The sequence below is a fragment of the Equus caballus genome, chromosome 2 (genome assembly GCF_041296265.1).
Source record: "Equus caballus isolate H_3958 breed thoroughbred chromosome 2, TB-T2T, whole genome shotgun sequence".
In the NCBI taxonomy this organism is placed as follows: Eukaryota; Metazoa; Chordata; class Mammalia; order Perissodactyla; family Equidae; genus Equus; species Equus caballus.
This window is the reverse complement of record NC_091685.1, coordinates 63,568,440-63,592,810: the sequence shown is the minus strand read 5'-3', so window position 1 is coordinate 63,592,810 and position 24,371 is coordinate 63,568,440. Positions and strand designations below refer to the sequence as shown.

Sequence of the window (24,371 nt, the reverse complement as noted above, 5' to 3'; positions counted from 1 at the left end):
GCAGAAGTCTAGGACCACAGACACCAAAAGGATTGGGCTGCGACAGCTAAGAAGCATCAACTATTTTTTCTTTTGTTTCCTTTGTCTGGCAAGACATGCTATTCAAAAAGATGCTGCTAAAACTGATGTCGAAGAGCACATACTGCCTATGTTTTCTTCTAGAAGTTTTACGGTTTCACGTCTTACATTCTTTAGTCCACTTTGAGTTAATTTTTGTGCATGGTGTAAGATAATAGTCTACTTTCATTCTTTTGCACGTGGCTGTCCAGTTTTCCCAACACTATTTATTGAAGAAACTTTCCTTTCTTCATTGTATGTTCTTGGCTCCCTTGTCAAAGATTAGCTGTCCACAGATGTGTGCGTTTACAAATGGGACTACAGATGGGACCAAAAAACTTCTGCACAGCAAACGAAATCATCAACAAAATGAAAAGACAACCTGAAAACTGGGAGAAGATATTTTGCAAATCATATATCTGATAAGGGGTTAATATCCAAAATATATAAGGAACTCATACATCTCAACATCAAGGAAACAACCAATTTGAAAACGGGCAAAAGATCTGAACAGACATTTTTCCAAAGAAGACACACATATGGCCAACAGGCACATGAAAAGATGTTCAACATCATTAATTATTAGGGAAATGCAAATCAAAACTACAATGAGATACCACCTCACACATATCAGAATGGCTATAATTAACGAGACAGGAAATAAGTGTTGGAGAGGATGGGGAGAAAACGGAACCCTCATACACTGCTGGTGGGAATGTAAACTGGTGTAGACACTATGGAAAATACTATGGAGATTTCTCAAAAAATTAAGAATAGAACTACCATATGATCCAGCTATTCCACTGCTGGGTATTTATCCAAAGAACATGAAAACACAAATACGTAAAGATACGTGCACCCCTATGTTCATCGCAGCATTATTCACAATAGCCAAGACTTGGAAGCAACCTAGGTGCCCATTCAAGGGATGAATGGATAAAGATGTGGTATTTATACACAATGGAACACAACTCAGCTATAAAAAAGATGAAAGCTTGCCATTTGTGACAACATGGATGGACCTTCAGGGTATTATGCTAAACGAAATAAGCCAGAGAAAGTCAAATACCATCTGATCTCACTCCTAAGTAGAAGATAAAAACAACAAACAATCGCAGAGACAGAGATTGGATTAGTGGTTACCAGAGGGGAAGGGAGGTGGGGAGTACAAAAGGGGTGACAGGGCACATGTGTGTGGTGATTGTAATTAGACTTTGGGTGGTGAACACGATGTAATCTACACAGAAATTGAAATATGATGACATACACCTGAAACATATAATGTTATAAACCAATGTTACCACAATAAAAAAAAAATTAAAAAAAAACAAAGGAAAAATGGTATTAATAAACAAAAAAACAACAAAACTAAAAGCAGCATCAACTGCACACAAGTGCTTTTAGTGCCTCCTTGTGGAGCAGCAGAATAACCTCTAGCCCAGCTCGTTCTCAACAAGCCCTCTCCTCTGGGCTGGGGACACAGCACACAAGCTCCCCAGCACCACACCACACATACTTTTCAAAAATACCACGAAAAAATAAAGGTGGCATAAATGTGCCACGTGCCACATCTCACTCAAATCAGTTAAATGACACCAGAGTTCTTCTATGTAACCAAATGACTAATCCCAGAAATGGGTGCAGGCAAGGCTGCCCGTGCCTGTGCATGCCACCAGCATGACTTAGGCTGAGGCACGCAGGCTGCTCCAGGACCAAGCCACATAGCCCAGTCTTATGCTGGGAGAGTCCCAAATGGCCGTGCAGTGGTGGCTCCCTGCCCTGGACTCAGGCAGGCATCTTCTCTCAGGTCACTCTTCTGTCCCTGCAGAGGAAAATCATGAAAGACCCCAAGCTGCTTGAGTTAAAGTCTCCATTTATTTTTTTTACAAAAATCCAACGTAAGACCATTGTGCTCATGACTGGTAAAGGGGTGGGGCGGATGGATATGGCATGGATATCAAAGAGCGCCCCCCTTCAGAATCTCACTTCAAACCAGGAGCCCCCTGAGCACACCGCAGGCAGCCCTTGTAGACTCGCCGGCTCCGCGCAGACAGAGCCCGCGGCCTGCGCCCCAGCGTGAGGCACAGTCCACAGCAGACAGAGAGCACTGCCGGGGCGCAGACGCCCAGACGGCCTGCCGAGCACCTTGGGGAGGCTCTCACGAGGTGGATGCCCCTCACGGTGAAGAGCAAACTGGCTAGAGGAGAACAAGGAAGTCCTGGGCCCTGGGAGCAAGACCAGGCAACAAGGCGTTACTGTGGACAGCCAAGGAAACCCACGGGGGGCTGCAGAGCTGTCCTCCCGTTCCAGGCGAGTCACAGGTAGGTGGGAGAGAGGACATCTGGGATTCCCAAGGCGACTGATCAACACAGAGACACGTTAAGCACAGAGCTGGGCCTCTCCCTACTCCACCTTGCAGAAAGCAGCAGCCATCTCCAGGAGCGCCCAACCAAGCAACAGGCAAGAGGACCATCCTTTTAAGCCACTGGTGGCCAGTGTGCCTGCCCCCAGCCTGCTGCGTGGGGTCCTTTGAGTTCGCGTCTGGTTCCGGTCCACACAGCGCTCTCCTTGTTTAAAGCTCTGAGGTCATAACCCTCTCTGCCGTACACTTGGATGGTACCCATCACCTCAGACCGTTCAGCACTCCTGGATCTAGCACAGCACTCAGGGACCCAACCACCTGGCTCCACTAAAGGGGGTCCTAACAGACTGCTCCTTTCTCACCAGGTCCCACTGAAAGTCAGCTTACGAGTTCCTCACATTAAAATAAACAAGATAAAAATAGCAGCCACATATATAGCTCAAAACACCACAATCTTTGGCTCCCCAGAGGGAAGAAGGCTACTGCTAAAAAGAATAAGGTCAGGAGACAAGAAAAGGGGGTGAGAAAGTTAGGATGCAGGGAGTCTGCACCCCTTTGCTGGGTTACTGAAACGTATAACTCAATTTCCTAGGTAGCTGCCTCAGCAGGAGGGCTACAAGAAGATGCCAGTGGGACCCTCTGCACGACACGAGTCGTAGGAGCAGCGCTGCTCCTGCCTGCTGATGCAGAGCAGTCCCGCAGGTCAAGCCAGCCCCACAGTCGGGTGGTATCTCCAGGACAGAGCCTGGCTTCAAAATGATACTTGCTGAGAACCCAGTTGGTACAGGCAGGTCAGAGAAGAACGTGCCCCCAAGAAATAGAAGCACAGGATGTCAAGGTCTGGGGAGGACAGAACTCGCTTAAGGCGTGTGCATGACCAGCACAGACCTGAGCATTTGTTCAGATGTGGGAAACCACCTATAGCCAACCTCACTGGAAGAAAGTGGGGTCCAGAAAAATGGTAGAAGTCATGGGCTAAATCCCTGCCAAACGCCACTAACACCCTCTTCAGCTCCCCTACTGCCACCTCCACCAAGAAAAATGAGCCTATTTCCTTTTTAGCCCAGGCAATAGAAATTTAAACCAGAAGAGGAAAGTGGTAACGTAGAGTGTGAATGCCTGTTAAATTTCAGGCTAGATGTGAACTTAACAAATCATATCCTCCCATTGTTCTGGCACATACCAAGCCTCAGGGCGTCCTGGAACCAACCTGGCATTAGGGATCCAAAAACTATAGGTAACACAGGATGCAGGTTCAGACTAAGGTGGAGGGGAAGGTGAATTTCACCAAAGTATTTATCCCAAGGCAGGTGCCTTGCGGTAAGACTTCCCGGCCAGCCGGGTGGGGATCCACACAGGATGCTTGCTCGTTCTAGGCCAGAGAGCAGGCCAACCTGCAAACCACTGCAGACCACACCTGGAAGTGGAGCCTGACAGTTTTCTGTTCTCTTATACAACAAAGAAGCTTCAGGAAAACCTGAAGCCAAAGCACATGTTTTTCAAAAGGAGGGCTGGACAAAAAGCCGTAAGGGAGTGCTGTCCTCAGGTCTCGTTCCTTCCTCATTCCTCTTTCAAACGGGAGAGAACAGAAGAGCAGGGTCAAGTACTGGGACAGCATGATCTGATGAGGAGGGCTCACAAACCACCACATCCAGCACAGGCAAGCTTGGCTGTTCCCAAAGGTGCAGTCCTCCCCCGGGACTCAAGTGAGAGGGGAACATGAGTTACAGATGGCTGGTTGGCAACAGGAAGTGGGAAGGAACAAACCAACAGGTCTTATCTCGTCGAAGGCCCCACAAGAGAGCCAAGCCGGGCCCTTTTTGTTCTGCACACAGATGCCCCTGGGGAGGACGGAGATGATCTTCAAGGATGAGCCAGATACCCTAAGGCCAGGATCCATCTCTACCATAATACAGAACACCAGGAGCCTTGGCGCGTCCCTCACTTTGTGAGACAGACAGAAATTTCAAACTCCCTCCCGAAATATATATATATATATATATATATGTATACGTATGTGAGTGTGTGTGTGCATATATATATATATATATACACACATATATATACACACATATATATAAATAAGCCTTGCATGGCAAATCTGAAACTTTATCTTTTTAAATAACAATAGTTCTTACTGAATTTAAAAACCACAAACCAGCTGTCCTGGGCTTATGAACTGCGTGAGTGACTCTCCAGAGTCCCCATGGTCCTCAGTGTAAGCTATCAGTCAGTGCCCTGTGTAGGGAACCCTGGTGTCCTCCAACCAGGGTTCCAGGCCCAGTGTGGCTGACTTCAAGAGAGAGGCAGCTATTTCCTTTTCACTCTTCCTGCCACTTCTCCCAGCAGAGGGTCTGGGCTGCCCACCCAGCAAATGTCCCTGAGGTCCTTCAATGTCTAGGAACCTTAGGATCCATCTCCCTCATTCTGCTCATCCTCTCCCCACAAACTGGAATGCCCCTAGATGAACTTGAAGCACTTGGTCTTGTCGTGGGGCAGGCGGGTCTTGAAGAGCACAGAGTCCACCCTGAATTGGGTGTACAGTAGGGGCATATAGCCATACACCTTGACAAAAAAGTTGATACATTTGTGCCGCTCGTGAAAGTGGGAATCATCATGTGACAGGGCCTGAGGGCATCCTGGGCATCGGAAAGTCCACCGTGAGGTCACCTGGGAAGAGGGAAGAAAGCACAGAGTGAGAATCACAGATGCTAATACAGACAGAAACTCTGCAGCTTAACTAAGCCGACACCTCCGTTGCCCCGGTGAAGACGCTGATACCACCTTCGCTCACAGAGTGACTCAGGAGCCAGAGCCCAGCACTCTCTCCCAGCCATGCACGGATCTACATCATTAATAAGGGGGCTCTTTCCAAATGGCTTGTACTTAACAGCTATCCAAAACCTTAAAATGCTTAGTGTTCCCTGTCTCAGGAACTTTAAATCTACTATTTATTTTGGTTGCACAGCAAGAAATAGGTATAAAGTTGTTCATTTCATCAGTTTTTAAGAGCAAAATACTAGAAAATGACCCATCTAAAGGGGACTAGTTAGGGGCCGGCCCGTGGCCGAGTGGTTAAGTTTGGCATGCTCTGGTTCAGCAGCCCAGGTTTGGTTCCCAGACATGGACCTACACCACTCGTTGGCAGCCGTGCTATGGCAGTGACCCACATATAAAATAGAGGAAGACTGGCACAGATGTTAGCTCGGGGACAATATTCCTCAAGCAAAAAGAAGAAGATTGGCAACAGATGTTAGCTCAGGCTGACTCTTCCTCAAGCAAAGAGGAAGACTGGCAACAGATTTTCTCTCAGAGCTAATCTTCCTCAGCAACAAAAAAAAAAGGTGGGAGGCACTAGTTAAACAATTATAAAATACTACACATCCATTAAAAATGGTGTTTAAGGGGCCGGCCCCATGGTTGAGTGGTTAAGTTCACACGCTCTGCTTCGGCAACCCAGGGTTTCACCAGTTCGGATCCGGGGCACGGATATGGCACTGCTCATCAAGCCATGCTGAGGTGGCATCCCACATACCCTAACTAGAAGGACCCACAACTAAAACTACACAACTACGTACCAGGGGGCTTTGGGGAGAAAAAGGAAAAATAAAATCTTAAAAAAAAAAAAAAAATGGTGTTTAAGAAAATTATATTTAAAGACATGGGAAAGTGGTCATATTATAGTTTAGTAGTTATTATTATTGTGAAATGTCAAGCAATTAGAAAAGTATGAAGAATAATAGCTTCACCATCAACAATGTGGCAGACCAAATAACATTAAAAACTTCCTTAGCACAGAATACCTGAAAACGCAGGGTAAAATATATAAACCATCTCTTTAAATATATGGCTGAGCTTGTAATGAAAGAAATGAAATGAAATGTAATGAAAGAAATGAAATCCTCAGAGGCCAAAATAATGAAAAAGCCAGAATCCAGGGAGAGAGCCAGGAGCTTTGGTTTTCATCGGGCTGGGGAGGGAAGAGCTGCGAAACCAGATCGGAGACTTTGCGAAAGGCTGGGAGCAAACGGAAGGCTGCATGGGCTGGAGGCAGCCGCACCGAGAGAGATGGTAAAGAAATGTTTTCTTCTCGGTCTTGGTTCTAAGGGAAGGAGGAAACATCACCTCTGAGAATCTATAACCACAAGCTGGCCCTCACACGGGTGAGGCTAGAATTTATGTTACTCATGTGTCCTGAGAAGCCCCAAGGTGCTAACTTAGCTTAAACAGGTCTCAGGTAGGTCCTGACCCAGGCAAACAGAAGAAGCAAATGCAAATCCCCTCGTGTGTAGATTCAGGCCTCAAAGAAGTGCCATAAGGAAAACCCCACAGAATATGATCTCACAATCAAAAGTCACCAGAAAGGGAAGGAGCCACGGGAGGGAGAACCCGCAGAAACCACAGAATCAGACCCCAAAACATGGCAAAATAGCAGGACTATCAGATAATGATTGTAACAGACAATGTGTGTAATACGTACAATGAAATTCAGAAAGATTAGAGTTTGATGGAAGGAAGAAGGGAGTATCAAAAAAGTCCTAGCAGATATGAAAAAGAACCAAATAGAACAAAGAAATGAAAAATACATGAATTAATTAAATCAGACACACAATAGATGAATGTGAAGAGAAAATGAGTGATGAAAAATATACTAAAATTAGAACCCAGAATGGAAAACAGTGACAAAAAGCTTTAAAAATATATGAAAGCAAGATTAAGAGACATGGAGAAGAGATACTGTATGATTCCGTTTATATAAAGTTCAAAACAGACAAAATTGATCCTGGAACAGAAAAAAGATATTGAGTTCCTGTCATTCTCCCAGCTGAACTCTCCTTCCTGCTCTCAGACCTGCGCCTTCTGCCTCCTGGAACCCAGGTCCTCTTCGCCCTGCCCTGCCACGGTGGAGGTGGTGTGGGAGAACCTCGTGTTCTGAGAACACTGCCTGCTCACTCTCATCAGCGCCCTCTGCCTCTGGCATTTCTGCTGTGTGTATGCTGCAGGCTCGGAGGTTTAGGCTCAGGGAAGTGAGAGCTCTGGGCCAGGAGAGAGCAGATCCAGAAAGCTGGGAGGAACTGTACAAACTGGGCCAGGACAGCAGAACAGCACCGTCGCAGCAGTGACCATGGCAGAACAGACACACCTCCCCCTCCCATACCCTGCCCTGTCTCCTCCCGCGCTGGGTACTAACTGCAGCTGGGAGTCTGTCACCTGCTGTGCCCAGTGCTGTTCGAGCTCACTTGTGGAAGATGTTTTCTATCTACCCCTGTTCACTGAAGACCAAACACCGGCTTGGAGGCAGCTCGCACGTCTTGCTCCTCTACCTCTCCAGTTAGTAGGAATTGGGATACGGGAATTGCAGGACATAGTAGTAGTCTAAGGTTTTTAGGTTCTCGCCACAGAGGAACCATCTCTAAGCTCTCCAGGGTCCAGTGGTCGCTGCCAGGTCTTGAGGCTTTGTAGAGAGCATTTCCCTCTTACGGGCCCATCAGGGAAGCAGAACACCTGCTGTGTCTGGCCTCATTCCAGGGGTTTGGCCTGTGTCTTGGGCATGGACGACTCCTGCTCTAGCCAGCCTATCTGCCCTAGAGTCATGGAAGGTGTCCCAAGAATATGGGAACTAGGAGTGACCACCCCCAGGCTTGAGGGCACACAGTTTTCTCACATATGGCTCTTTGTCATATCTTTTATTTTTTAAAGATTGGCACCTGAGTTAACAACTGTTGCCAATCTTCCTTTTTTTTCTTCTGCTTTTTCTCCCCTAATCCCCCCAATGCATAGTTATATATCTTAGTTGTGAGTCCTTCTAGTTGTGGCATGTGGGACGCCGCCTCAAGGTGGCCTGATGAGTGGTGCCATGTCCATGCCCAGGATCCAAACTGTGGAAACCCTGGGCCTCCACAGTGGAGCATGCAAACTTAACCACTGGGCCACGGGGCCGGCCCCATGTCATATCTTGTAGTATTCTGCTACACAATCATTCTAGTTAAAAAAAAAAAAAAAAAAGCACTGAGCAAAATAAGGAAATCTGAATAAACAATGGACTTCGATAAGATAAACTATCAATACTGGTTCATCAACAACAGGGGAGAGGCCGGGCCCATGGCCGAGTGGTTAAGTTCGTGCGCTCCTCTTTGGCCGCCCAGGGTTTTGCCAGTTCGGATCCTGGGTGCGGACATGGCACCACTCATCAGGCCATGCTGAGGCGGTGTCCCACATGCCACAACTAGAAGGACCCACAACTAAAATATACAACTATGTACCAGGGGGCTTTGGGGAGAAAAAGGAAAAAATAACATCTTAAAAAAAACAGGGGAAACAGTAGAGGGGTATACGGGAATCTTGTACTCTCTTCACAATTTTTCTGTAAATCTACATCTATTTTAGTATGAAAAATTTATTTTAAAAGTAAGTCATAGTGTTTAGGGATGCGTACTTAGGTGAAAAAAGTATGAAGAACCCTTAGTTGAAATCCCATTTCAAGAAGTGAAAGACCGTTAGAGGGATGAAGGGACTGGATGAGTTCCCTAAAGCTGCTGTAACAAAGTACCCCAACTCAGTGACTTAAAAAAACAAATTTATTCTCTCATAGTTGTGGAGGCTAGAAGTCTGAAATCAAGGTGTCAGCGGGTCCGTCCTCCCTCTGAAGACTCTAGGGAACAATCTGTCCCAAGCCTTCCTCTTAGCCTCTGGTGTTGCCAGCAACCCTTGGCGTCCCTTGGCTTGCAGACACGTCACTCCAGTCTCCACCTCTGTCATCACGTGGTAGTGTTCTCCCCTAGTGTTTCTGCATCTGTCTTGCTTCTCCTCTCATAAGGACATTAGTCATACTGGACTGAGCCCATCCTACTCTGGTATGACTTCATCTTAACTTGATTCTATCTGCAAAGACCCTATTTCCAAATAAGGTCACATTCACAAGTACCAGGTTTTAGGAACTGAACATATCTTTTTAGGGGACAAAATTCAACCCATGACAGTCTGCTCTCTGGCCTCCAAAATTTTATCTCCTTCCTCCATGCAAAATACATTCATATCAACATCTCCAAAAGTCTTAACCCATTCCAGGATCAACAGCTAAGTCCAAAATCTCATCTAAATATAATTAACTCAGAAAGTCCCAAATCTCTTCTAAAGCATCTAAACTAGATATGGGTAAGACTCTGGATATGGTCCATCCTGGGATAAAATTCCTCTCCATCTGTGGACACGTGAAACCTAAAGAACAAGATTAGCTACTTCAAAAATACAATGGTGGGACAGGCATATGACAGACATTCCCATTTTAAAAAGGAGAAATAGGAAAGTAAAAAGGCGTCATGCAAATCCCATTAGATTTCAAGGCCTGAGAGAAATCCTCTGTGACTGATGATCTGTCATCCTAGACTGCAGAGGTGGGGGAAGCAGCCCTGAGGAGATGGCATCACCCTCTGGAACCAAAGAGTGGTTCTGCCCCTGGGCCCAAACCCTTTGGACCATTGATGACAGAAGTCCCACTGGCCTCCGAGCCACTCTCAAAGCCTCTCCTTTCACTTATCCCAGCCAACATATTACAGCCAAGTAGCTCTATTGGCCCACATCCTGCCTGTAGAATCCCAGAAGTTTGACAGTCTCCCTTCATTTCATCCTGTCTGTCCTCTTCAGTTCAAGCTCGCCATGTTTCTGAGTTCAGGAGGCTAGAAGTCAGAAATCAAGGTGCTGGCAGGGCACTGTTCTCTCTGAAGCACCAGAGATCACTGGGGCACGGACACCAGTACCACAGATCACTGGGGCACGGATGCCAGCACCGCAGATCACTGGGGCACGGATGCCAGCACCACAGATCACTGGGGCACGGACGCCAGCACTGCAGATCACTGGGGCACAGAAAACAGCACTGCACATCACTGGGGCACGGATACAGCACTGCACATCACTGGGGCACGTATACAGCACTGCACATCACTGGGGCACGGATACAGCACTGCACATCACTGGGGCACGGATAACAGCACTGCACATCACTGGGGCACGGATACATCACTGGGGCACGGATAACAGCACTGCACATCACTGGGGCACGGATACAGCACTGCACATCACTGGGGCACGGATACAGCACTGCACATCACTGGGGCACGGATACAGCACTGCACATCACTGGGGCACGGATACAGCACTGCACATCACTGGGGCACGGATACAGCACTGCACATCACTGGGGCACGGATACAGCACTGCACAACACTGGGGCACGGATACAGCACTGCACAACACTGGGGCACGGATGGAACTGATGTGCAATGAAAACTGGGTTTGAGAGAAAAATGAAATCAGGACCCTATCTCACACCAAACACAAAAATCACTTCCAGAAGGGTTAACGATTTAAATACAAAAGAGCAAAACCTAGAACTTTTAGAAAAGTATGGAGGAGAGCATCTTTAAGACCTGGGGCAGTGAATATTAACGAACAACTACAAGCATCAACACTGACTACGCTCACAAACAGATTATTGAGTTTTCAAAAAGCTAAAGGCAGAGGAATGCTGTAAGTTTGATTTCACTTACATAAAGTTTAAAAAAGCAATCATTTAGGGATTAAATACATATATGTTAAAACCATTCTTTTAAAGGGGGGAACGGAAGGGAATTTTTAAAACAAAATCCAGGATCGCAATTAACAATAAAGGGAAGATGCAAGATGGGATTATGGAGGTGCACATACAATGGGTGGGTATCGAAAATGTTAAACCTCATTATTCTGAGTATCATTTTTATTGCAGGGTGTTTGATTAAGGACGGTATACATTAAAGAACTATATATGGCTACACATATATAAAGAAAGTACTTACATATACATATATGAAACACTTGCTAAAAGTGGCTTAAAATATGTGAATGAAATATTATGTTTTTTAAAAAGGTAAAAATACAACAAACATGCATACCTATCAGTTTTGTCAAATATTAACATTTTGCCCTATTTGTTTCAGACTACATATTTTTCTTCTTCTTCTTTTTTTTTTGAAGGAAAAAAAGTTACAAATAGAGTTAATGTCTTGTGTCACCCTCCGTCCTTCCATTCCTCCCCTGCTAGGTCACGGGGTACATGCACCTGCAATTATACCAGTAATACCAAACTTTCTTCAAAACCCATGTACCACAGTGTACACCCACCCGCACTGCATTATAGCTGCAATTTCTACACATCCTGACTAACACTTAGTACTATCACCCTTTCATTTCTGCTCATTTGATGGGTATAAACTGTACCCAATTGCTTTAATTTACATTTTCATGATTATTACAGAAGTTCAGCAACTTTCTACCCATTTATCAGTCATTCGGGTTTCCATTTTATTACACTGCTTTTTTATATACTTTACTAATCTGCTGAGTTGTCTTTTTTTCTCACTTGGAAATTCTTTATTCTGGGTATTAAGTCTTTGTTATTTATAGGCAATGTAAATATCCCAGTCTGTGGCTTGTTTTTCCATATATAGAGTTTTCTTGAAAAATTTTTTAATTTTAGTGTATTCAAACCAATCTTTCCCTCTATATTTTGCACTTTTTGTTTCTTAATATATTTCTCTTTGGCTATAATCACAAAAATACTTCTGTAATTTTGTTTTTATTAGAAGATTTAAAGCTTGCTATTCACATTTGGCTCATTAATCCATCTGGAATTGACTTTGTGTGTAGTGCGAGATGCATTTCTTTCTCACAGAGATAACCAATTATCCCAGCGCTCACTCGTAAACACCGCCTTTATCATATATCAAGTTTCCATATATGCACAGGGCTGTGTCTGGACTTGACTTTGTATCATTGGTTTGTCAAGCCCTGTGCCAATATCACATTGTCTTAATTATGTATTTTATCACCATATCATGATTTCTGACAAGGCAAGTCCACATCTTCTTCACTAGTGTCTTGGCTATTCTGGTCCTTTGCCTTTCGATAAAAATTTGAGGATCTGTTTATCAAGCTCCACACCAAACCAAATTAAGCATCCTAAAAGGATTTTGATTAGAGTTACATTGAAATTCTAGATTTGGGGAGAACTAGCATCCTGCTGATACAGTCTCCTCTTCTATGAATACAGATATGATCTCTATCTCGATTTACTTAGTGGGTAACCTTGTCTTATTACTAACTTGAGTGGGAATTTCTAAAGTTTCATCATTAAGCTTAATGTTTGCTGTAGTATTCATGTCTCAATAAATTCTGGAAAACTCACATTTTTTTCAAAATTGCCTCTCCCTCATTCTCTTTATTCTTCCCTTCTTGGTTTTGTGTTGGACCTTTTTATATCTTCCATGTCTCTTAATCTCTCTTTCTTATTTTCCATCTTTTCCTATCTTTGTAATACTTCCTCAGAAATTTCTTCAGATTTATCTTCTAGGTTATTAATTTTCTCTTCAGCTATGTTTAATCTTTTCATCCCATTCATGGACATTTTCATTTTAATAACTATAATTTTCATTTCCAGTAGTTCTATTTGGGTCTTTCAAATCTGCTTGTTCTTTTTTCTTAGTAATTTGTTGGGGCTTTTTTGTTTTCAATTCTTTAGTTTTTATATTTGGTCATTTTAAACCTACTTATTTTACAGTCTATCCAGTTGTTTTATTATCTGGAATTCTTAGAGAACCAACCTTACTATTTGTCATGTCTGTTAATTTTTCCTCATTTTGTTTCCTCATGTGACTGGTAATTTTGGATTTCAAGCTCATCTTCAATAAAGCTTCATCTGTGGGCATCCTATGTGGCTGGAGGTGAAGGAATGTCTCTTTATAGCAGTTTTTGGTTTTATTCTGTCAAATAGTCAAAGGATATCAATTGCTAGGGTGAATTTTCATATAGCATGAGTCCCCAAGCCCATGGAGGTTCAGACTATTTTAAAATTCTCAATCTATGCTTCTCCCCCCTACCCTCCAGAATCCAGGTTAAAATAAACAAGTTGCCTGGGGCAATAATGGTAGGAGATCTCAGCTCTAATTCTCTGCCACTTTAAAAGGCCCAAAGGGGGGCTGGCCCCGTGGCCGAGTGGTTAAGTTCGCGCGCTCCGCTGCAGGCGGCCCAGTGTTTCGTTGGTTCGAATCCTGGGTGCGGACATGGCACTGCTCATTAAAACCACGCTGAGGCAGCGTCCCACATGCCACAACTAGAAGGACCCACAACGAAGAATATACAACTATGTACTGGGGAGTTTGGGGAGAAAAAGTAAAAAAAAAATAAAATCTAAAAAAAACAAACAAACAAAAAAAAAAAGGCCCAAAGGTTCTTCACATTTTTTCAGTATGAATGATAACACCCAAGCCTCTGGAAGACTAAGTTAACAGCACCCTACCCAGGGTAGCCACAGTGACACCTCTCACATCCTTGCCACTCTTTTAGTTACTCCTTCCTTTCCAGCAATTCTTTTACTTCTTTATAAGCCCAACTACACAATGAACAAAAATGTTTGTTACATGCAGTGAAGGGGTTTTTAGGTTATCCAGGCCACAATATTGCCAGAACCAGAAAATTTACTGTCAGGTGTTTGAAAAGCAAACTACAAAAAATATATATATTTAAAAAAAATAAAAATAAAAAAGCCATGACCACAGGTAGGGAACCAGAGAACCAAAAGAAATATGCCAAAAGGCTTGAATAATTTTTATTTATTTTTCAATATGTCTATCTTTTCCCAAATAATTTTAAAATTATCATTACTATTATAAATTGAGGTAAAAAATTTAAATTGAATGGCCCAACCTATAATTTATAGCTAAAGAGTAAGCATCACATACAGCCAATATAGCCATTCTGATGGGTTCTGCCCAGGTCTCCACAACTGAAACTGAGGGGGAGTACAGGCCAGTGCTCAAATGAACAGCTCACCTCAGAGCCAAAACCCTGAGGGAGTCAGGATTCCCACAGTCCCCTTCGAAGGACACCACCGGTCTCCTCACTTCCTCTCACTCACTGGCAGTTCTCCTAGAACTCTTCTGGCTCACACTTAACAATGAATTACTACTTGCCCCACCAGCTCTCACTGAAACAGGAGATGGTTGTCAAGAATTCAGAGAAGGATATTATCAAGCAGCATCTGTGTCCAGTATTCTCCTTTGTCCCCCCGTGCCTAAAAATCTTCCTCCTCATCCTAGATGCCAGCATCCAACCTCAGGGGAAAGCTCCTTAACCTGCAAGTGACTCCATTTGGTACTAAAAGTTATTTTATACTGATGTTTTCACTGAAGCAGTGATTCCCATTTTTTTTTTTCTTTTTGAGGAAGATCAGCCCTGAGCTAACATCTGCTGCCAATCCTCCTCTTTTTGCTGAGGAAGACTGGCCCTGAGCTAACATCCGTGCCCATCTTCCTCTACTTTCTATGTGGGATGCCTACCACAGCATGGCTTGTCATATGCGGTGCCATGTCCGCAGCCAGGATCCGAGCCAGCGAACCCCAGGCTGCCAAGAAGCGGAATGTGCGAACTTAACCGCTGTGCCCCGAGGCTGGCCCCGAGAGCTTTCACTTGTATGAACCTGCAATGATGCTGTAAAGGGTGATAGAACTGGTCTTTTTGTGTGCTTAGTATGAAATTGGTCAAATCTATTCAGCAACTCAAAGACAAAAACAGATTTCTAGAATTCTGAGAGTACTTTTGTTTTTGTTTTTGAGTAAATACCTTACATAGTACTTACTTATGTGCCAGGCACTATTCTTAGAGCTTTATATGCATTAACTAAAAAATTCTTGACTTTTTGTGCCATGGACACCCCCTGCTCTGGATTGGCAATCTGGTGAAATCTGTGGACTCCTCCTCAGGCTGTTTTTAAATGCATAAAACAAAATACATGAGATTACAAAGGAAACAAATTACACTGAAGTAGAATAATGTACGTGCTCTTTTATTAATCGATTAAGTAACAAGATTTAGGGGAAAGTTACTAACTACTATAATTTCAAAGCAGTGATAAACATAAATAATACTTTGAGATGTGGCAACAAATGTAATGTGATAGGAAAATACCTGTGACTTCTATTGGTGACAAATCACAGTTACTGCAAATACTCTTATGAACTGTAGCCTGTTTCATAACTAATGGCAATGCTAAATTCCATTAAGATACTAGTAAAAATTAAAGATGCAACATTTTTCCCATCCAAGTTCCAAACCCTCTGAATTCTATCTATTCTATTAGGAGTGAAGAGGCCCTGTATTAACAACTCACTTAACCCTAAGCCCATCCTATTTGGTTGGTGGTATCATTATCCCCATTTTACAGATGAGGACTCTGAGGTATTGTGAGTTACATACTGCACCACTGAAAAATAAGTGAATTAAATATGCATGCACCCCCAGTCCTATAAGTAGTGGGACCCTCACCTTGATGGGGGGTTTCCGAGTGATGTGGGAGACAAGGAAGTTCATGGCAATGTCCTCACAGTTGATGTATTCATCCACCATATCCCGGATGGCCTGGGGCATCACGTAAGAATACAGGTAGGCATAATACTGTCAGGGGTAGAAAAACAATCACATATTCTGTTAGAGGCCACAGTTCTTTCTGGCTTTTAGCAAAAATATGCATGGATCTAGGGGCTGTTAGGAAATTGGGGGGAGGGGGCGGAGGTTGGGTGTGGCAATCACTGGGAAGCACTTGGCATTTAGGGAGTTGGGGCCAGGGATGTTAAACATCCTGCATGGCAGATCTTCTGCAATGAAGAATTATCCCATCCAAATTGCCATTATCGCCCCTTTGAGAATCAGAATTTCATTTCATCTCCTTGGTGCCTCAGTGATTTTGCAACAATATAAAGATTTGCCAAATTAGTTCAGACACTGGTTCATCTGAACAACATTCTATCTCTGACAATGGCAATAAGGGACAAGTGAGGGGAAAGCTTGGTGATCTTCTAAGACCTCAGTAAGTCACTGAGCCATGAAACATCCAGTTCTTCAGTGCCTCACTTAAGGATTCTAGAATCTGAGCACTTCTTACCATCACCACTAGCTACCCCTTGCTCTAAGCCACCATCATCTCTTGCCTGGATTTTTTGTGTAATCTCTTAAGATAGTCTCCCTGCTGCCATATTTTCTTCCCTACAGTCCATTTTCAGCACAGCAGAGTTATCATGTTAAAACACAAGTCCAACTGAGCATGTCACTCCTTTACTCCAAACCACTCAATGGCTCCCTACTTCACTCAGAGGGGAAAAAAGCCTAAGTTCTTACAATGTCCTGCCAGGGCCACAAAGTGGTGTGCTGAAGCTGGCTCACACCTGCTATGAATGTCAACTACTAAATTTTCAGTAATTTTCTGAGACTATGTAGGAATTTTGTGAGCTTGTTATGAAAAACAGTCATTATTAAAAATAGAATTACATAAACTTTAATAAGTTATATTAAAAACCAATAAATATCTCAAGCTCATGACTTCTTAATTAGTTTGTTACAGATTATCATTGTTTATGGCATTTTACTGTTAACTTCAGATTATTCATGTCTGTCATATGTGTATAGTGAAAATACTACATATAATAGTGTGCAATTACCCATCTCTTCCCAACTACATGTACAGTGACTCATGTCAATAACTTGAAATCAGTCACAGTAAGAATATTTATACTGCAGAAATAGGCAAATGCTATAAAACAGGACACACGTTAACTGGGATGTGTTGCAATATGCAGCTGATGAATGAAGAGGTGAGGTGCCCAATAAAAATGACTTATATATTTTATTACCTTAAATAGTAGAATCTATGTAGTAAAATAATGATCATAAAATTTTTATAGCACACAGTGGTTCGCTGGTTATCTTGTGGCAAAGTACTTAAGAGATAGTGAACTTAAAAGATGAATTATATGTTTTTTCTTTTACAAAAAGGTGATTAAAGTTTGTTGACTCTTTAAATGGTCAGTGGCTATCATCAGTATGCTAATGAGAATATATTTATTAATTAAACATAATCCATATCTTCATCAAGGGAAAAATACCATAACAAGAAGGAAGAACAGCCTTTAAAAAATATAGAGAAAGCATTATTAAAACAAATTTTTAGAAGTATTTCCACCACTTTGTGATTTTGATGCCAAAATCATTTATGAAAATCCATAAAAACTTTCATATCTATACATTTTTAAAAACAGAAAAATTTGTTTAAAATTCTTCTAAATGAAAAGTTTCAATGAATTTAGAACCTACTCTAAAACATGAAAATGTAACACCTTCTCATTAGTTTGCTAAAAAAATTGAATGGCATCATAGAAGATGAAAATTCTAACCCAACTGCAACAAAATGTTACCAAACTGGTGGATGAGTAACATGACACAGTAAGCACAGCAATAAGGCATTTCTTCCAAGGACAGTGATTAGAACCAAGTATTATAAATATGCTTAATTTAGAAATTGACCTGACTTGCCATAACGCAGTGTCAAATCAAGATTTTAAAAACAGTAAAGTATATTCAATCATATTGCTTTCACTAAAATGTAAGTTTAATGAGAATATTATTTTGAAACTTTATTTCATTTTTATCTCAACCTTATAAAAATTCCTATACATACATTAGTACACACATATATATGATCTATAAGTAAATATAAATATTTGTGAGATATAGGTTCAAAAATTTTTATTTATAGGCAGTTATAATCAAAAACCTTGATTGCTCTAGATTAGGGATGACCAACTTAATTGTTTTCAAGGACCAAACAAGTAGGTAAATAAAAAAGTGACATTTTAAAGGAATGAGCGTATAAAATAGTCGTCGGACCAATAAGCGCACACATGCCCATCTACAGGGAGCAGTGGCTGCGCAGCTCCAGCCAGTTGGTACTAGGCAGGAATGCTGCCCCAGGACAACCTGATCTTTGTTTTCATTGAGGTCCAGACCTTTTTGTAAAATCCTCTGATTTTTAAAACCTGGCAGTGTACTAGATAGCACTGGGAGGCTAAACACACATTTCTGTAAGCCACAGAGGGCTTGAGAGCTGCTAGTTTGTAACCTTTGCTCTAGATTTTCAAACAGAAAAAAATCTAAGTTTTATTAAGTAAATTATTCACTACTTGAAAGGAAAGAGATCTGACTATTGTAACTTTTAAAAAACAATCAGAGAATTTGAGAAGGCAGACTTTTCAGAAGACAAGTAAAGTCTCAAGGTGTGAACAGACACTGCAAAAATCAGTGGCTCTTTCTCAGAGAAGCAGTGTGAAAATAAATGGCTCCTAGTTAGGTATGTTGCTTAGCCAGATGCTCTCTAATTCTACTTGCAATCCCTACCCCAGCCAACGCCCACTCAAGTTTGGAAAATAAGCACAAGGGCAAGGGTCAAGAATGGGATGAGTATACCAGTCTCACACATTAAGTTTCAAAAAGGCAAAAAAAATGCTGAAGGTTTAATGGCTTCTTAGGCTGGTTCAAAATGTCCCTAGTAAGATGACTTTCAAGGTTCTATTTGAGGTCACTTACAAACGCCACCGTCTAAGATATGGAATATATGAGGGACAAAAGATTTGAGGGAGTTGGGGGAGAGATGATGGGCTTTTAGGGGAAAAGTTCAGTTTGAAGTATCTGAGGGACATAGAGAGGATGTCCTGAAAACAATTAAATACACATCGAGTACAGATCTCAGGGAAACACCTACGCTGGAATAGAGATACAGGAATCACCAGCTTGTAGGTGCAAAGAAAAGCCACAAGATCTTGAGAGTATGAGAGAACGTCTAGGGAAAACACAAAGAAGAGCACTAGATGGAAGCTGGAAGCCTGGGTGTTTCAACATTAAGGGGAAAGACAGTGTGGTGAAGGGGTCTTCCACGAGGGTAATGAAGTCGCCTGGAAAGACAGAAGGCCTACAGTGGAGATCAGGAAGAGGGGCCAGGTGCCAAGGTCTTTGATTACCATGAGGGAATGATTAGAAGGTGATAGATGGCAGCAACAAGACAGATGGCAGGAGCCTCAAATGAGATTTTATCTGACAGTTGAGAAGTAATTGAGAAGTTGAGAAGTAAATGTCTAGACATGTCATTGGTAAGCAATGAAAATGGTTCTCTACATCTTCCCTGATCCAAAGTATAAATCTGGGAAAATTAGTAGCCTCAATCATTGTCCCTGGAAGAAATACAGAAACAAGCTAAAGGGAAGCATGGTGCTCAGAGAAAGTCAGGTTTCAATCATGTCAAGGAGATAGAAGAGGTCTTTTGTGAAGCAGGGGGTGTAGGCAATTTGGCCATCTCAGAATAGGGATTAGGGGTTCTTCACAGCCCAGGGGCAGGACTTGGGAGGGAAGGCACTACCCAATGAAAATATAATATGAGTCACACACGTCATTTTAAGTTTTCTAGTAGCCACATTTTTAAAAAGTAAAAAGAAACAGTAAAGTTAATTAGTAATATATTTTATTTAACCCAGTGTATCCAAAATAATTGCATTATAGCATACAATCACTAAAAAAAGTTGAGATAGTTTACATTCTTTCTTTCGTGCTATGTTTTCAAAACCTGGTGTGTACTTCACACTTACAGCACATCTCAATACTGACCAGTCATCTTTCAAGTACTCAACAGCTACATGTGGCCAGTTGCTACTTTATAGAACAGACGAGTATGCTATAAAGGGAAGATGAGTCAGAAGCAAAAAAACAGAAGAGTTTAGCAATAACATGAGAGGAGTAACAACTGAAGGGGTTTACAGTTTGGATATTCAATGACAATTGAGATGTCAGGCATGGTGAAAGTTACAAGCTCTAAGGAATCAAACAGAACTTGAAGAACTACAATAGATATGGTGGGGCTTGGGATAGTGGTGGTTAGCCTCAGTCAGAAGAATGCCAGGTTCAGCCTTCTGTTGGCCAGGCTACATATGGGATGAGAATGTTGAAACCAGATGGTATTTTAGCCCAGTGCTCTCAGTTTTACAGAGGGAAAGCCAATGTCCAGAAAGATGAACTGATTTTTCTAATGGCCTAGGTGCAATTGTACAGGCAGCCTCCTCATCCTGATTTTTTATTCCAGAGTTGCTCTAAGCATCAGGATTACTATCTTTAAAAACAGAAATAACTTACTTCTGGCATAGCAGGAACATATAAAAAGCATTAGCAGAGCTAACTTTAGGGCAGCATTTCACTACCACACAAAGCTTAACTCTTACCAAGTTCGTGCCATTCTTAGCAAGCTTTTTCTTACCTTGTGAAAGAAGGCAGCACCTGTCAGCACCATGGACAGCTCACAGGAGTAGTTGGAGTTGTAAAGCCAGGACTGATGAGGGATGTCCCATGCATGGTAACGGCCAGGAAAACCCACAATGCGGTCCCGTGCTTCTCTCCACACCCTCAAAAACACAAGTATATGCACACATTTGAGTACAAAGCTCAAAGATTATCAGAAATGTTTAAATTTATTATTTAAATGTTTAAATTAATTATTGCCTCTAGCTTGCAGGCTCTGGCCCTTGGGCTGTTACTTCATTTTCCTTTTTTTAATTTTAAATACAAAATCCATTACAACGCACACAGGATAAAAACAAATAAACAGTATCACATATAGGTTCCTCAATAAGCCCCTGCTTATTGCTCCTCTAATTTCTGGCAGCTGCATCTCTCCAGCCCTTACAGAAAGAACAACCTGGAGTAACATGGGAAGGAGCTAAGTCAGGGGTCTCCAAAGTGGGGTATGCACAGCAATCTGCTAAGAAGCAGGAGAAAGATATCAATTTCTATTTCTATTTACTTTTAATCTTAATTTCTTTTAAAAAGTTTTGTTTTTAGTAAGCGTGATATATTAGTACAGTGGGACTGGGATATAATTTATGTATGTTGCATACTTTTCTTTTACTGAGAGGTACACCATCAAAAAAAGCTTAGAGACCACTGGTCTAAACACAGAAGACTGTCATCTGGAGTACAGCAGACTTAACTCCTGATCTGAACAGAGCTGAGGGATAAACCTGCACCATGAAAAGAATGGGTCTGCAGGACCACATACAAATTGAAGATTTCAGAAATTCAAAAAACAAACTGAGAATTTAATGTGTCACCAGAGTAAACTTTCATATCATCCCCAAATTTATAAGTAAGGTAGAACAAATAAAATCAGTTACCCAGCTTCACAGGCTAAAGTCACAGAGCTGACAGCACTTATGCTCCACGAACACTACAGCCCTGAAGAAGTACTTCAGGAGGTCCGTAAACAATGAACCATCACTTCCCCACCCCACCTCACCCCCAAATGGAGATTCAAACTGCCTGAGAAACTCTCTCATCACTTACATGGAACTTTAATTTGTAAAACACATAAGATTTCACTTCAAAAGAGTCCCTCTCCTATTAAGTTTGAAAGCAATAAATCTAGTCCAATAGATGAGAAACCACAACTTCTATCACAACATAAGTCTTCTAGATGGGCTTTCTGATACTTCCCACCCAAATCCCTACTTCTATCCTAATTGATCTCCTAAAATTGACTCCAAATTACTAAACTAAAAAGGTCTAAGATGTTTCCATAATATATTTGACATTTACAGATGTTAAGAATTGATAATAAATACCACTGGCCTATCCAATTTTTATATCACTACTCCTGAAAATACTCTCTCTTCAAATGCCTATTGCTCCTACTAGTCCTGAAATAGCAGAAGAAAGAATGAGAAACTGAGTATTGCAGTTATCTGAACTGCCTGATTAAGTCAATATAAGGCAGAGTCTCATTTGCTACATGATATCAAAAGGTAACATATCTAATTTGTTAAAGGCTGTCAACTAAGAGATGGTCGACTGGTTGATGGGTGTTAATTATCTACTAAATAATAAGGAAGAAAATCAATGTGGAAGCACAGATACAAGATAAACTCAAAGAAAGGCTTAAATAAATTCCTGGGACGATGCATCAAGAGTTTTAGATAGTATGGTTTCAATGGATATTTGAAAGTGAGGCATTTAAAAATATCAATTATAAACAATGCTACCAATTTACATATAAAAGTGTGGCACATAATCAATTCCTTAACATTATATTCCAACTTATGCTGCACTAAATATTTTTAACCTATGTGCCGTATCATAGATCATGCTTTGGCATACCTTAACTTTAATGAATTATTCTTTAAACGTGTTAATGTTCTAATTACCTACACATTATGTTAGGAAAAAAGTTCCAAAGGTAATTTTATAGCTCAAACTTAAAAACAAAGAAAATTCACTGGATAATTTCAACTTCGCAAACAACTAAAAACAAATTTAAAACTAACGAAATCAAGACACTATTCCACTGAAGAATTTGAATCATGAGTAATAGTCTTCTGTTAACATTTCAAATTTAAATACTATTACCTTTGAAATAAGTGCATCAGTTCAACCTTCTCACGGTATGAACTTTGGCACATCATTTACCACATCATTTCCACATTAGCAGAGTCAGTTAAATAAAAAAATAAAAATAAAAAAACTATTGACAGCCCAAATACTATGTATTTTAAATAAAGATGACATTTTTGTGCAAGTCTGTGCAACTCAAAACAATTTTTTAATGAGTTACCTGAATGAAGCAAAAGGTCATGTTACTATTAATGTTTAATTTTAAACTGATTTTCTGATCTGCAAAACTTAGGCAGAATGGTTTTGAATAAAGATCAGTAAATATTGAAAATATTACAGTACATTAAAATAATATGGACTTTATCATACAAAGAGACATTCCTATCCTTGTTGATTATACTTCCATGTTTTTTCGTCTGGTTTGTTAAGAAGCAGAGGATTTGAAACACAATAGGAAAACAAAGTGTAAAATCAACTAATAATCAAAGAATGTATAAAAAATATAAAGTGAGAATTTGCTCCCTATCTAAAACAAGTTTCTTTTCCAAATCCCATGTTTCTTAAATTACAACAATATGTAAGCATTTTCCTCCTCTCCAAAATAAAATATTAAGGAACCTATACCAAACCATGGTAAAGGAAAAAGGTATTTCTTAGCTCCCTTTGAAAAGGAAAACTCATAAAGCAGAGCCATGAAGTGTAGAAAAACAGATCAACATCAGATCCAGTGGTGGCATTCAAAAGTTCTGGTCTAAGATAACAGACATAATAACAGATAAAAAAAAGGATACAGGACAAGAAACCCACCTTCCAGTCCACAATCCCACACCTCCTCTTAAACTTACACTATCTCCTTTTCTTTTTTCAAAATAAAGTTTGGGATATAAGTCACATACCATAAAATTCACTCATTTAAAAATGTACTGTTCATTGAATTTTAGTGTATTCATAGAGCTGTGCAACCGTTACCACTACCTAATTTCAGAACATTTTCATCACCTCAAAGGAGACCCCATAGCCATTAATAGTCGTTCCCCATTCCCCTCTCTCCCCAGCCCATGACAACCACTAATCTACTTTCTGTCTGCATGGATTTGCCTGTTGTGGACATTTCACATAAAGAAATTCATACGATATGTGGATTTTGTGACTGGATTCTTTCACTTAGCCCATTTTCAAGGTTCATCCATGTTGTAGCATGTATCAGTACTACATTCCTTTTATTGCCAAATAATATTCCATTGTATAGATAGATCACATTTTGTCTATCCATTCATCAGTTGATGGACATTTGGGTTGTTCACACTTTTTATTTCTTTGATAACTGATTTGTGTGTGTGTGGCAAAATATATGTAACAAAATTTACAATTTTAGGGGCCAGCCGGGTGGCACTAGAGGTTAAGTTGCTTTGGCGGCCCAGAGTTCACCAGTTTGGATCCCGGATGCAGCCTATGCACTGCTTGTCAAGCCATGCTGTAGCAGGCGTCCCACATACAAAGTAGAGGAAGACGGGCACAGATGTTAGCTCAGGGCCACTCTTCCTCAGCAAAAAGAGGAAGACTGGTGGCAGAAGTTAGCTCAGGGCTGATCTTCCTCAAAAAAAAAAAATTACAATTTTAACCATTTTTAAGTGTACAGTTCAGTGGCAACAAGTACATTTACATT

General features: G+C 41.3%; 1 protein-coding gene across 2 annotated transcripts in view; it reads right to left on the bottom strand.

The window, feature by feature from the left end:
- Positions 1-1,913: 1,913 nt before the first annotated feature.
- Positions 1,914-24,371, bottom strand: part of EXTL3 (exostosin like glycosyltransferase 3) — a 41,288-nt gene continuing 18,830 nt past the window's right edge. For both annotated transcript variants that reach the window (XR_011436661.1, XM_023636221.2), the window contains 3 exons: positions 20,580-20,724; positions 15,776-15,904; positions 1,914-5,089 (listed from right to left, as the gene is read on the bottom strand). Coding sequence is in view for 1 of the 2 variants with exons in the window: in XM_023636221.2 (XP_023491989.2) it covers positions 4,880-5,089; positions 15,776-15,904; positions 20,580-20,724 (484 nt within the window). In the remaining variant the exon portion in view is untranslated. The remainder of the gene's footprint in view (positions 5,090-15,775; positions 15,905-20,579; positions 20,725-24,371) is intronic.